General features: G+C 42.1%; 1 protein-coding gene across 1 annotated transcript in view; it reads left to right on the forward strand.

Annotated features, from left to right (window-relative positions):
* The window catches only part of DNAH9 (dynein axonemal heavy chain 9), a 362,400-nt gene that overhangs the window by 45,490 nt on the left and 303,709 nt on the right, over positions 1–13,201 (forward strand). The window contains exons 13-14 of the mRNA XM_080680625.1: positions 313–568; positions 1,635–1,876. Of these exons, the coding sequence (XP_080536751.1) occupies positions 313–568; positions 1,635–1,876 (498 nt within the window). The remainder of the gene's footprint in view (positions 1–312; positions 569–1,634; positions 1,877–13,201) is intronic.

The following is a 13,201-nucleotide window of genomic DNA, read 5'->3' on the forward strand; positions in this document are numbered from 1 at the left end:
CCTATCATTTCATCAGCCACCTGCTCTAACGCATGCCACAGAGCCTCTCCTGCTATCACTGATGTCTCCTCTCTCAGGTTTTCCTCTCGCTCTCGGTGATTCACAGATTCGGTTAACCGGCTGCTTTCTGAGTCCTCTTCCTTCTGCCCAGTACTCACTTCCCTTCTCTGAACCCACATTTAGGGAATGGGCAGGAGCAGAGGTTGAGAGGGACCAGAAGACCTCTGGTCCGCTGGGTTTTCCCGTCTGCCTCATATTGCTGCTCTTCACTGCCACTGAACTACAGCCATCAATGTCGATTCTCTCCCCCAGCTGGTTTCTGTGCTGAAGGAGATGAGCTACCTTCAGCCCCGGCAGCTGAAGCACATCCCGGAGACCGCAGCAGCCATGTTCTCCTCCAGGGAGTTCTATCGGCAGCTTGTGGCAAATCTGGAGCTGATGGCAAATTGGTACAACAAGTTTATGAAAACACTGCTGGAGGTGGAATTTCCATTAGTGGCGGAAGAGCTGCAGACTATCGATCTCCACCTGCGAGCTGCAGAGGAGACTCTGAACTGGAAGAGCGAAGGTAACACACCACCCGGAGTCTGGGGCAAAGGGGGAGAGCCCAGACCCCAGGAATAGTTGTGGACACTCAAACAATTACCTGGTAATGTGGGTTGTGTTTGAACACAAGGCTGTCTTCTCAGACACGTGTCCAAGGTAGCGAAGGCAAGGAGGGTTGTATTCTTCTTCTTCCTTCTCTTTGGATGTGACTAGCATATTTAGCAAAATGTGCTGCCACACATGGGGGCAGGCTTAGAGATGGAATGAGATCTCCCACAGTCTCCAGCACACATGGGGCACTTCATGAATAAAGGTTCTTCCTGTGTTATCATTGTTACTTAATTTTCTTAACTGGCCTGTAAGTATCTTACAAGGGAATTATGCATTGACTTCTCTTGTACCCTCCAGTTCAATTCAATAAACTTTCATCGATGGATTAACATATGCGGGGTACTCTGGGGTGGGGGGGAGGGATGAAGGCCTGTGGAGAGAACGTAAGATATGAGGTATGTGGGAATGGCCCTACCCAGAAGGAGCTCACATTTAGTGAGGATAACAGACATATGTACAACATAAATTATACAAGACCAGCTATGATAAGAAGCCATCAGAGAGTTAAAAATAAAGTGTGGCAAACCACAGAGAAGGAAGATTGATTTGCATTAAGGTCTTCAAAAGAGTGAAAGTTTGAAAAGAAGGTCAAGTCAACTCCTGGAAGTGCTGGAAGGCCATATTACACAAGTTAGAGCTTTATTCCATATACAAGAGGGAATGACATTTTCAACATTTAATACAGGGAAAGTGCTTTAAAAATAAGATTCATTAGCCTATGCAAAGTCACCAAGTTGCACTGGTGTGCACCAGCAAATGCACCAGCTTTTGTTTCTTTTCCTCCGTAATCAGGGTTTTGGTAAGAGTTGGCTCTTTAATACAACTAGGAAGAAAAAGGCTGCTTACAAAGAAGTCACCTGTGCAGAAAAGTCTTTTAAAAACCCATGAGTATTGGATTCCTGTCTTTCACAGCAGCTAGACCTTTAGCTATGCCACTGTCAGCTATTTCAGTTAATTCTGTTTCTTTTGGGGAACAGGCATTTGGGATTATGTCATTCAAATCACCAGTAGCATTCGTGACCTTGAAAAAAGAATTCAGAAAACCAAAGACAATGTGGAAGAGATTCAGAGCATCATGAAAACATGGGTGTCTCCAATATTTAAGAGAAAAGATGGAAAAAGGGAGTGCCTGCTTTCTGTGGAGGATCAGCACGATCGGATGGAAAAATATTACAGTTGCATCAGAGAATCTGGCCTGAAGATTCATGCTCTTGTTCAGGTAATAACCAGCCCCTCAGACACACAACCACGAGTACAGGGAAAGCATCACGAGGTGTCTTTGGTGCTGGAAGGGATTTGGAAATTAGAACAATAGGTGTGTGTCTTCCGCAGTCAGGGATAGACATTTATATTGATAGCAAAAGAACTAAAGCTAATAGGTAGGGGGGAGTGAAAATTCACATTACAACATCAGTGTCAAAGTTAGTGCCATCTTCATGGTGGTACCACTTAGTCATCACATGACTTTAAGTGCCACACCAAACCCCAAGGAGAGAAGGAGAAGTCAAGGACAGAATCCTACATTACCTAGTGCACGAACTATCCCCAACTCGCCTGCACAACCTAGTGTGGAACTCCAGCAGCATCCTCGGAACCCAGCTCTATGGTGCCTGAGGAGATGGTAACCCTCGCTGCATTCGATGAAAGAAGGAAAAATGCAGTGTGCACTTAAAGCAGGAAGGCTCTGTCTGCATTGGGATAGATAGCGTAGTCTCATGGCCCATCCTCAAAGACTGAAGAGTGGAATGAGCTGTCAGGGGCCACCAGCTGCCACCTACTGCAGTGGCATGGGGCAGTCCAACAGGCTGACCTCATGCACATGGTCAGTGATGGATTACAGCTGCTGGTTGGGGGTTACCCATGGTTTGAAGTACAATGAAATGCGCTGTTGACTTTGTTAATTTTCTTGACTTTGTTTTCTAGTGCATTAATTTCTGTTCTTTATGATTGCTTTCTAGTTAATTTGGGGTAAATTTGCTCATCTTTTCTAGCCTCTCAGGGTAAAAACTTAGGGTATTATTTTGAGGCTTTCTTTCTAATACCAGCATTTGACGACATAAATTTCCCTCAAACAGTGCTTTACTTGCATTCCACAAATTTGATCTGCCTCATTTTCATTGTCATTCAGTTTTAAATTTTTTCTCTTGTGATTTCTTTAATTCAGTGGTCATTTAGAAGTGTGTTGTTTAATTTCCACATATTTGGGCCTGCTCTGGATATCTTAATGAAATTGATACTTAATCTAATTCCATTGTGGCCCAGAGAGAATACTCTAGAAGATTTCGTCAGCTGGAATTCGCTGAGACTTGTTCCATAACCTAGAATATTATTTATCTTATTAAATGTCCCTTGTGCACTTGACTATATGTTTATTCTCCCATTGTGGCCAATAGTGTTCCATAAATATCAATTAGTTCAAAGTGGTTGGTAGTATTGTTCATATCTTTTATACGCTTTCTGATTGTTTTGTCTATTTGTTCTACCAATTACTAAAGATAGAATGTTAAATCTCCACCTGCGATTTTGGATTTGTCTATTTAACCTTTTAGTTCTGTCAGATTTTTCATTAAGTGTTAGAAGCTCTGTTAGTAGTTACAAACACATTTATAATTATTATAACTTCCTGGTGAATTGATCACTGTATTATTATTATAAAATTTCCTTTTTATTTCTAACTAGAGGCCTGATGCACGAAATTCGTGCAAGAGTAGGCCTTCCTTCCCCCAGCTGCTGGCACTGGCTTCCCTCTGGCACTCAGGACCCGGGCTTCCCTTGCACTCTCAGCTTCGTCTGAAAGGTCATCTGGTCTAATTAGCATATTATGATTTTATTATTATAGATAATACTCCCTTGCCTTGATTTTTTTTGTTTGGATTTTCTTTCTGGTAATACTATGGCCTTTCCTTCCAGATTCATGACTTCAACTTTTTGCATTGTCCATCTTTTTCTACTTCCTTGCATTCAACCTATGTGCTTCTTTGGATTCCAGTTTCTTCTCTTATATATAGCACTAAAAGCCTGGTGCACAAATTCATGCACCAGTGGGGTCCCTTGGCCTGGCCTGCGGGTTGGGCCGAAACCAGCTCTTTGATATCCCCTGAGGGGTCCTGGGTTACGAGAGGGCACAGGCCAGGCCGAGGGACCCCACCGGTGCACGATTGGGACAGGGAGGGACACGGGAGGTTGGCCAGCCAGGGAGGAACTGCTGGAGGGCTCCAGGGCATGTCCAGCCCATCTCACTCAGTCCTGATAGGCTGGACCCCAGCAGCAAGCTAACCTACCGGTCAGAGCATCTGCCCCCTGGTGGTCAGTGCAATAGTGAGTGGTTGAGCAGCCTTAGCATATCATTAGCATATTACACTTTGATTGGTTGAATGGATGCCTGGAGGACTGGACACTTAGCATATTAGGCTTCTATTATATAGGATATGGTAGAAACTTACTTTTCTAAGTCTAAGAACTCTTCCTACTAATTGGAGTATTTAAACTATTACATTTAATGTAGTTTTTGGTATGGATGGATTTAGCTCTACCATTTTGCTATTTGCTTCATCTCTTTTTTTGTTTCTCTGCTATTTCTCACCCACTTTCTTGTTATTAATTGTATATTTTTTAGTATTCTATTTTAATTTCTCAACTACAATTTCAGATTTACCTTGTTGTATTACATTTGTGGTGGTTGTTCTAGGTTTCAGTATGTCTCTTGAACTAACCACAATTAACTTAGAGCTTAGAGTTTTCCCATGATATATAGGAACCTAGCAACATAGCAACAATATGGTTTAATACCCTCCCCCCTCCAATTGTTTAATCATCACTGTTGAGGTGTGTGTGTGGGGGTGGGGGAGTAAAATAAACCCCAAAATAGAATATTATAATAATATTTTGCTTTAAAAACTCAAGAAAAAATCTTTCTGGTTTCTATATTTGCCCACAAACTCACTATTTCTATACTTGTTTTTCCTTGTTTTATTATATATATTTTTGTATACCCAGTGGCCAGACATTATATAACTTAATATGAGATCATCCCCCAAAATCCCACACCCATCCAGCACCACACCTAGTTATTAGAATATTGTTGATTATATTCCCTATGCTGTACACATCCCATGACTATTATATAACAATCAATTTGTACTTCTTAATCCCTTCACCTTTTTCACTCATCCCTCCAACCCCCTCTCAACTGTCAAAATATTCCCTGTCTATGAGTCTATTTCTGTTCTCCTTGTTCATTTTGTGTGTAGATGCAATTGTTGATAGGTATGTATTTATTGCCATTTTATTGTTCATATTTTTATCTTCTTTTTTATAATTTCTTTATTGATTAAGATATTACATATGTGTCCTCATCCCTACTTTAGCCTCCCAACACCCCCCCGCTCCACTTATGCCCTCACCCCCCTGGTGTTCGTGTCCATTGGTTAGGCTTATATTCATGCATACAAGTCCTTTGGTTGATCTCTCCGCTTTACCCCCACGCTCCCCTACCTTCCCTCTGAGGTTTGACAGTTTGATCGATGCTTCTCTGTCTCTGGATCTGTTTTTGTACATCAGTTTATGCTGTTCATTATATTCCATAAATGAGTGAGATGATGTGGTATTTATCTTTCTCTAACTGGCTTATTTCACTTAGCATAATGCTCTCCAGTTCCATCCATGCTGTTGCAAATGGTAAGAACTCCTTCTTTTTTACCGCAGCGTAGTATTCCATTGTGTAGATGTACCACAGTTTTTTAATCCACTTATCTGCTAAAGGGCACTTAGGCTGTTTCCACATCTTAGCTATGGTGAATTGTGCTGCTATGAACATAGGGGTGCATATATCCTTTCTGATTGGTGTTTCTAGTTTCTTGAGATATATTCCTAGAAGTGGGATCACAGGCTCAAAAGGGAGTTTCATTTTTAGTTTTTTGAGGAAACGCCATACTGTTCTCCACAGTGGCTGCACCAGTCTGCATTTCCACCAGCAGTGCACGAGGGTTCCTTTTTCTCCGCATCCTCTCCAATACTTGTCGTTTGTTGATTTGTTGATGATAGCCATTCTGACAGGTGTGAGATGATACCGAATTGTCGTTTTGATTTGCATCTCTCTGATGATTAGTGACTTTGAGCATGTTTTTATATGTCTCTTGGCCTTCCTTCGTCCTCCTTAGAAAAGTGTCTATTTAGGTCTGTTGCCCATTTTTTGATTGGATTGTTTATCTTCCTCTTGTTAACTTGTATGAGTTCCCTGTAAATGTTGGAGATTAAACGCTTATCAGTGACAACATTGGCAAATATGTTCTCCCATGCAGTGGGCTTTCTTGTTGTTTTGTTGATAGTTTCCTTTGCTGTGCAAAAGCTTTTTATTTTGATGTAGTCCCATTTGTTTATTTTCTCTTTAGTTTCCATTGCCCTAGGAGCAGTATCAGTGAAGAAATTGCTTTGGCATATGCCTGAGATTTCGCTGCCTGTGGATTCCTCTAGTATTTTTATGGTTTCCCGTCTTCTGTTTAAGTCCTGTATCCATTTTGAGTTTATTTTTGTGTATGGTGTAAGTTGGTGGTCTAGTTTCATTTTTTGCATGTTTTCCCAACACCACTTGTTGAAGAGACTGTCTTGACTCCATTTTATGTTCATGCCTCCTTTGTCAAATATTAATTGGGCATAGTGGTTTGGGTTCATTTCTGAGTTCTCTATTCTATTCCATGGATCTATATGTCTGTTCTTGTGCCAGTACCAGGCTGTTTTAAGAACAGTAGCTTTGTAATACAGCTTGATATCTGGTATTGAGATCCCACCTACTTTGTTCTTCTTTCTCAGGATTGCTGTGGCTATTAGGGGTCTTTTTTTTTTATTCCAGATGAATTTTTGGAGAGTTCTTTCTAGGTCTGTGAAATATGCCGTTGGTATTTTAATGGGGAGTGCATTGAATCTATGTATTGCTTTGGGTAGTATGGACATTTTGATGATGTTGATTCTACCAATCCATGAACACGGTATGTTCTTCCATCTGTTTATGTCTTCCTCTATCTCTTTTTTCAGCTTCCTCTAGTGTTTCACATATAGGTCTTTTACCTCCTTAGTTAAGTTTATTCCTAGGTATCTTAATGTTTTTGGTGCGATGGTAAATGGGATTGCTTTTTCAGTCTCTCTTTCTGTAAGTTCACTATTGGTGTAAAGAAATGCCATAGATTTCTTGGCATTAATTTTGTATCCTGCTACATTGCCAAATTCATTTATGAAGTCTAATAATTTTTTGATGGAGTCTTTAGGGTTTTCTATGTACAATATCATGTCATCTGCAAGTAAGGACAGTTTTACTTCTTCTTTTTGGATGCCTTTTATTTCTTCTTCTTGTCTGATCGCAATGGCTAGTACTTCCAGTACTATGTTGAACAGGAGTGGTGAGAGTGGGCATCCCTGTCTTGTTCCTGTTCTTAGGGGAAATGGTTTTAGTTTTTGTCCATTGAGTATGATGTTGGCTGTGGATTTGTCATATATGGCTTTTATTATGTTGAGGAATGATTCTTCTATTCCCACCTTGCTGAGAGTTTTGATCAAGAAGGGGTGTTGGATTTTGTCAAATGCTTTCTCTGTGTCAATTGATATGACTATGTGATTTTTATCTCTCAATTTGTTTATGTGATGTATCACATTTATTGATTTGCGGATATTGTACCATCCTTGCATCCCTGGGATAAATCCTACTTTGTCATGGTGTATGATCTTTCTGATGTGGTGCTGGATCTGATTTGCTAGAATTTTGTTGAGGATTTTGGCATCTATGTTCATGAGGGATATTGGCCTGTAATTCTCTTTCATTGTGTTGTCTTTATCTGGTTTTGGTATTATGGTGATGTTGGCTTCATAGAATGAGCTTGGAAGTGTTCCTTCCTCTTGAATTTTTTTGGAATAGTCTGAGGAAGATAGGTTTTAGTTCTTCCTTGAATGTGTGGTATAACGCCCCTGTGAAGCCACCTGGTCCCCCCTTTTGTTTGCTGGAAGCTTTTTGATGACTGCTTCAATTTCTTCCATAGTTATCGGCCTATTGAGATTTTTAGAATCTTCCTGATTGAGTTTTGGAAGGTTGTATTTTTTTTTCTAGGAATATGTCCATTTCCTCCAGGTTGTCTAGTTTGTTGGAGTAGAGTTGTTCATAGTATTTTTTAACAATCCTTTGTATTTCTGTGGGGTCTGTTGTTATTTTGCCTCTCTCATTTCTGATTTTGCTTATTTGAGTCCTCTCTCTTTGCTTCTTGGTGAGCCTTGCTAGAGGTTCACCAATCTTGTTTATCCTTTCAAAGAACCAGCTCTTGGTTTCATTGATCTTTTGTATTGTTTTTTTTAGTCTCTATGTCATTTATTTCTGCTCCAATCTTTATTATCTCCTTCCTTCTGCTCACGCTGGGCTTTTCTTGTTGCTCTCTTTCTAATTCTTTGAGTTGTAGAGTTAGATGATTTACTACCATTTTTTCTTGTTTTTTGAGGTAGACCTGTAGAGCTATAAACTTCCCTCTCAGGACTGCTTTCATTGTGTCCCATAGATTTTGGATTGTTGTGTTTTTGTTGTCATTAGTTTCCAGGATGCTTTTAATTTCTTCTTCGTTTTCATTGGTAACCCAGTCATTATTTAATAGCATGCTATTCAGCTTCCAAGTGTTTGAGATTTTTGGATTGTTTTTATTGTAGTTTATTTCTAATTTTATGGCATTGTGGTCTGAGAAGATGCTTGGTATGATTTCAATCTTCTTGAATTTGGGGAGACTTTACTTGTGACCCAATATGTGGTCTATTTTTTAAAATATCCCATGTGCACCTGAGAAGAACATATATTCCGTGGCTTTGGGGTGAAATGTTCTGAAGATGTCAGTTAAGTCCATCTGATCTAGTGAGTCATTTAGGATTGCTGTGTCTTTGCTGATTTTTTGTCTAGAGGATTTATCCAGTGATGTCAGTGGTGTATTAAAGTCCCCTACTATGATTGTATTGTTGTCGATCTCTCCCTTGATATCTTCCAGGAGTTTTGTTATGTATTTGCGTGCTCCTCTGTTGGGTGCATATATGTTTATCAGGGTTATATCCTGTTGTTGTATCGATCCCTTTAGTATTATGAAGTGGCCTTCCTTATCTCTTGTTATGGCCTTCACTTTGAGGTCTATTTTGTCAGATATAAGTATTGCTACCCCAGCTTTTTTTTCATTTCCATTTGCCTGAAAGATATTTTTCCATCCCTTCACTTTCAGTCTATATGAGTCCCTTGTTCTGACGTGGGTCTCTTGTAGATAGCATATATATGGATCATGTTTTTTTATCCATTCAACCACTCAATGTCTTTTGATTCGAGCATTTGGTCCGTTTACATTTAAAGTTATTACTGAAAGGTACTTGTTTGTAGTCATATCTATTTTTGTGTCTGTGTTCCTTCTTACCTTTTTATTTCTTCTTTTTACAGCATTCCCTTTAGCATTTCTTGCATTGCTGGTTTGATAAACTCCCTTAGCCTTTATTTGTCTGCGAAGCTCCTGATTTCCCCTTCAATTTTGATTGATAGTCTTGCTGGATAGAGTATTCTTGGATTCAGTCCTTTGCTTTGCAACACTTTGTATACCTCTTTCCATTCCCTTCTAGCTTGATGTGTTTCTGTTGAGAAATCATTTGATAATCTGATGGGGGATCCTTTGTAGGTAACTCTCTGTCTCGCTCTTGCCACCTTTAAGATTCTCTCTTTGTTGTTAATATTTGCCATTGAAATTATGATGTGTCTTGGTGTGGGTCTTTTGGGATTCATCTTGCTTAGGACTCTCTGTACTTGTGTAACTTTTTTCTTCCCCATATCCAGGAAGTTTTCTGTCATTATTTCTTCAAATAGATTTTCTAATCCTTGCTGCTCTTCTTGTCCTTCTGGCAGCCCTATTATATGTATGTTACTTTGTTTCATGTTGTCCCAAAGCTCCCTTAGGCTCTCCTCCTGCTTTTTAATTTTTTTTCTCCAGTTGCTGTTCAGATTGAGCTTGTTTCTCTACCTTATCTTCTAACTCACTAATTCAGTCCTCTGCTTCTTCTAGTCTACTGTTGAAACTTTCCATGGTGTTTAATTGTAGCTATATCACTTTTCATTTCTTCCTGATTATTGCATAGGTTGTTGATTTTCTCATCCATCTGATGTATGAATTGCATGACCATTACTCTGAATTCTTTTTCGGTCATGTTGCATGCTTCAATTTCACTAATTTCCTTTCTTGGCGACTCCTCGTTTTCTTTCCTCTAGGGATTGTGTTGTCTCCCCATTCTGAATTTCCCCAGAAGGTTCAAACTTCGAGTTGCGTGGACCTGGGCTGTGTGCCGTGGGAGCTTTGCACCACTCAAGTGTCACTGAAGTGCTCCGATACTAAGACGTGTGGCTGCTGTGGGTTGGTGGGAACCAGGCTCGCCCATGGTCAGTGTTACCAGCATTCAGTGTGGTCTCGTGTGCGCACCTAGAATCAGGGACCCCGCCTGCACCACACTGTTGGCATGTGCCGAAAATCAGAGTCCCCTAGCGCGTGCCAGGAGTCAGAGTTCCCCTGTGTCTGCACCAAGAATTGAGTATCAGAGTCTCTGTTGCCTCGGGCGGCTTCTCACTGAGAATCAGGGTCACTGGCTCTTAGTGTGAATGCGCTGAGTCAGGGATCCCAGGCGCATGCGATAAGAAACAGAGTCAAGTCAGTGGTGCTCAGTGCTGCCTCTTGCCGGGAGAATCTGGGTCCCGGTCACCTTGGGGGACTGGGTTGCACAGTAGCACTGTGGCGTGCCTGTGCTGCGGAAAACAGACTTCCGTGTGCACTGCAGAAAACAGACTTCCATGTGTGCTGTGGAAAACAGACTTCTGTGTGCACTTGCCCAGAATCCAAGTCAGGTGGCACTGCCGCCCTGCGTGGGCTTCGGGTTTGGTCACCCGATTGCGTTGCGGGGAGCAGATTCCCAGTCTCTGTGCGTGCGCTGGCTCAAATTCCCATAGCAGCACTTCGGCCAGTGCATGCACTCCCAAGCTCAAATTCCCGTAGGGGCGCTGTGGCCTGAGCGAGGGGCAGGTCTGTCAATTACTATGGCACTATCCGTGAGCCTGCGGGGAAGGAGATAGGCTCTTTGACTCACAGAAATCTGCGGCCAGGATGTCTGGATTCTTGTTGTCTGTTGGTCTGAAGCTGTGGTAGCAGTTCTCTGTCCCGAGTGGCTGCAGGGTCCTGGTTTGTGTCTGAGATGTGACTGGGTGGTGCTGAGGCCAGGATCCTAGTCTCAAGCAGCTCTGTTTCTCAAGATGGTGTGGTCTCTGTGCCCGCACTAGCCACCCAGAAGTGTCCACTTTGTGTGCGGGGCTCTGCCGTCTTAAGACTGCCTGGTTTGGCAGCCCCTTGGAAGACCTCCAGAATCTAACTGTACCTAGTTTATACACACACACACACCACACACATCTACACTCTCCTCTATGGCTCCCTCGCTCTCTCACACTCTCTCCCTCCCTACCTTCCTGCTGGTCGCCATCTTCCCAGTCCTATCTTCTTCTTAAAGAATATCCTGTAACATTTCATATAATACTGGTTTGGTGGTGATGAATTCCTTTAACTTTTTGTTGTCTGGGAAGCTCTTTATCTGACCATCAATTCTAAATAATAGCTTTTCTGGTTAGAGTAATCTTACTTGTAGGTCTTTGCTTTTCATCACTTTCAATATTTATTACCACTCCCTTTTGGCCTGCAAAGTTTCTGTTGAGAAAGCAGCTGACAGTCTTATGGGCGCTCCTTTGTAGGTAACTAACTGCTTTTCTCTTGCTGCTTTTAAGATTCTCTCTTTGTCTTTAACCTTTGCCATTTTAAGTATGCTGTGTCTTGGTGTGAGCTTCTTTGGGTTCATCTTGTTTGGAACTCTCTGCTGCCTGGATTTGTATGTTTGTTTCCTTCACCAAGTTAGGTAAGTTTTCTGTCATTATTTTTTCAAATAAGTTTTCAATTTCTTGCTCTCCTGTTTCCAGCACCCCCATGATGCAAATACTGGTACCCTTGAAGTTGTCCCAGAGGCTCCTTACACTATCCTCATTTTTAAAAATTCTTTTTCTTTTTGCTGTTCTGATTGGGTGTTTTTTGCTTCCTTATATTCCAAATCACTAATTTGATTCTCAGCTTCATCTATTCTACTATTGATTTCCTGTAAATTATTCTTTATTTCAGTTAGTGTAGCCTTCATTTCTAACTGGTTCTTTTTTATGCTGTTGAGGTCCTCACTAAGTTCCTTGAGTATCCTTGTAACCAGTGTTTTGAATTCTGCATCGAGTAGATTGCTTATCTCCATTTTATTCAGTTCTCTTTCTGGAGTTTTGTTCTGTTGGTTCATTAGGGACATGTTTCTTTGTCTCCACATTTTGGCTCCCTCACTGTGCTTATGTCTATGTATTAGATAGAGCTGCTACATCTGCCAGGCATGATAGTGTGGCCTAATGTAGTAGGTGTCCTATAGGGTCTAGTGCAGGGGTGGGCAAACTTTTTGACTCGAGGGCCACAATGGGTTCTTAAACTGGACTGGAGGGCCGGAACAAAAGCATGGGTGGAGTGTTTGTGTGAACTAATATAAATTCAAAGTAAAGGAGCGGAGGGGAGAGCAAGAGAACCCTCCACTTTTCGGCTCCGAGGGCCAGATAGAACAGCTGAACGGGCCGGATCTGGCCCACGGGCCATAGTTTGCCCACGGCTGGTCTAGTGGCACAGCCTCCCCGATCATCCCAGCTAGGCACTTGAGGTGCGCCCCTATGTGGGTTGTATGCCCTCCTGTTATAGTTGAGACTTGATTGCTGTTGGCATGTCAATGGGAGGGAATTACCACCTAGCTGATCAGGTACAAAGACTGACTGTGACCACTGACCACCAACTTCCAACCACCTTAGAGGATTAGTTGTGTAGGGATCTACTGCACAGAGCAGGACTTACTTCAGCGGGTGCCCACTAAGTCTGCCCTTGAGTGTGTTGCTTATGGAGGTCATTGGGTTGTAGTGCTTTGACATGGTGTGAAGCTGTCCACTGGGTGTACTGGCTCTGGAGCCTCCTGGGAGATGTAGGCCAAGGTTAGCCACCACCTGTTTTCTGTCCAGGGCCACCAGACATAAACTACAAAGTGATCTGCAGGTGGCTGCTTCTTGTGCTGGGCTTAGAGGTGCCCAGGTGAGGCCAAGCTGTGAACCAAGGCTGTTACTGCTGTTACTGCTGGGCCTGGGGCCACTTAACTAGAGGTAAAGGGCTCACTGAGGCCAAATGCTGCTCCTTTGAGAGATTTTAGGAAAATCTGAAGCATGAACCAAGACATGCCATTTGTATGGTAAAGCCACTGGAAACAGCTTGGGTGAGCCTGAATGTTGGATGGGAATCACCAGGGTGGGGCAAACAGTGTGAGCCACCTTGATGGAGTCTCAGAGATAGAGCCTGTCTGCCAGTTCAGTGAGGGAAGGGCTCAGAAAAAGAACAATGGCCTTTGCCAGCACTTCTGTCTAGGAGAAAGCTGTCCCTCCCACTCTCGCCCTGATACCAAACAA

The sequence above is a fragment of the Plecotus auritus genome (genome assembly GCF_963455305.1).
Source record: "Plecotus auritus genome assembly, chromosome: 7".
Classification (NCBI taxonomy): domain Eukaryota; kingdom Metazoa; phylum Chordata; class Mammalia; order Chiroptera; family Vespertilionidae; genus Plecotus; species Plecotus auritus.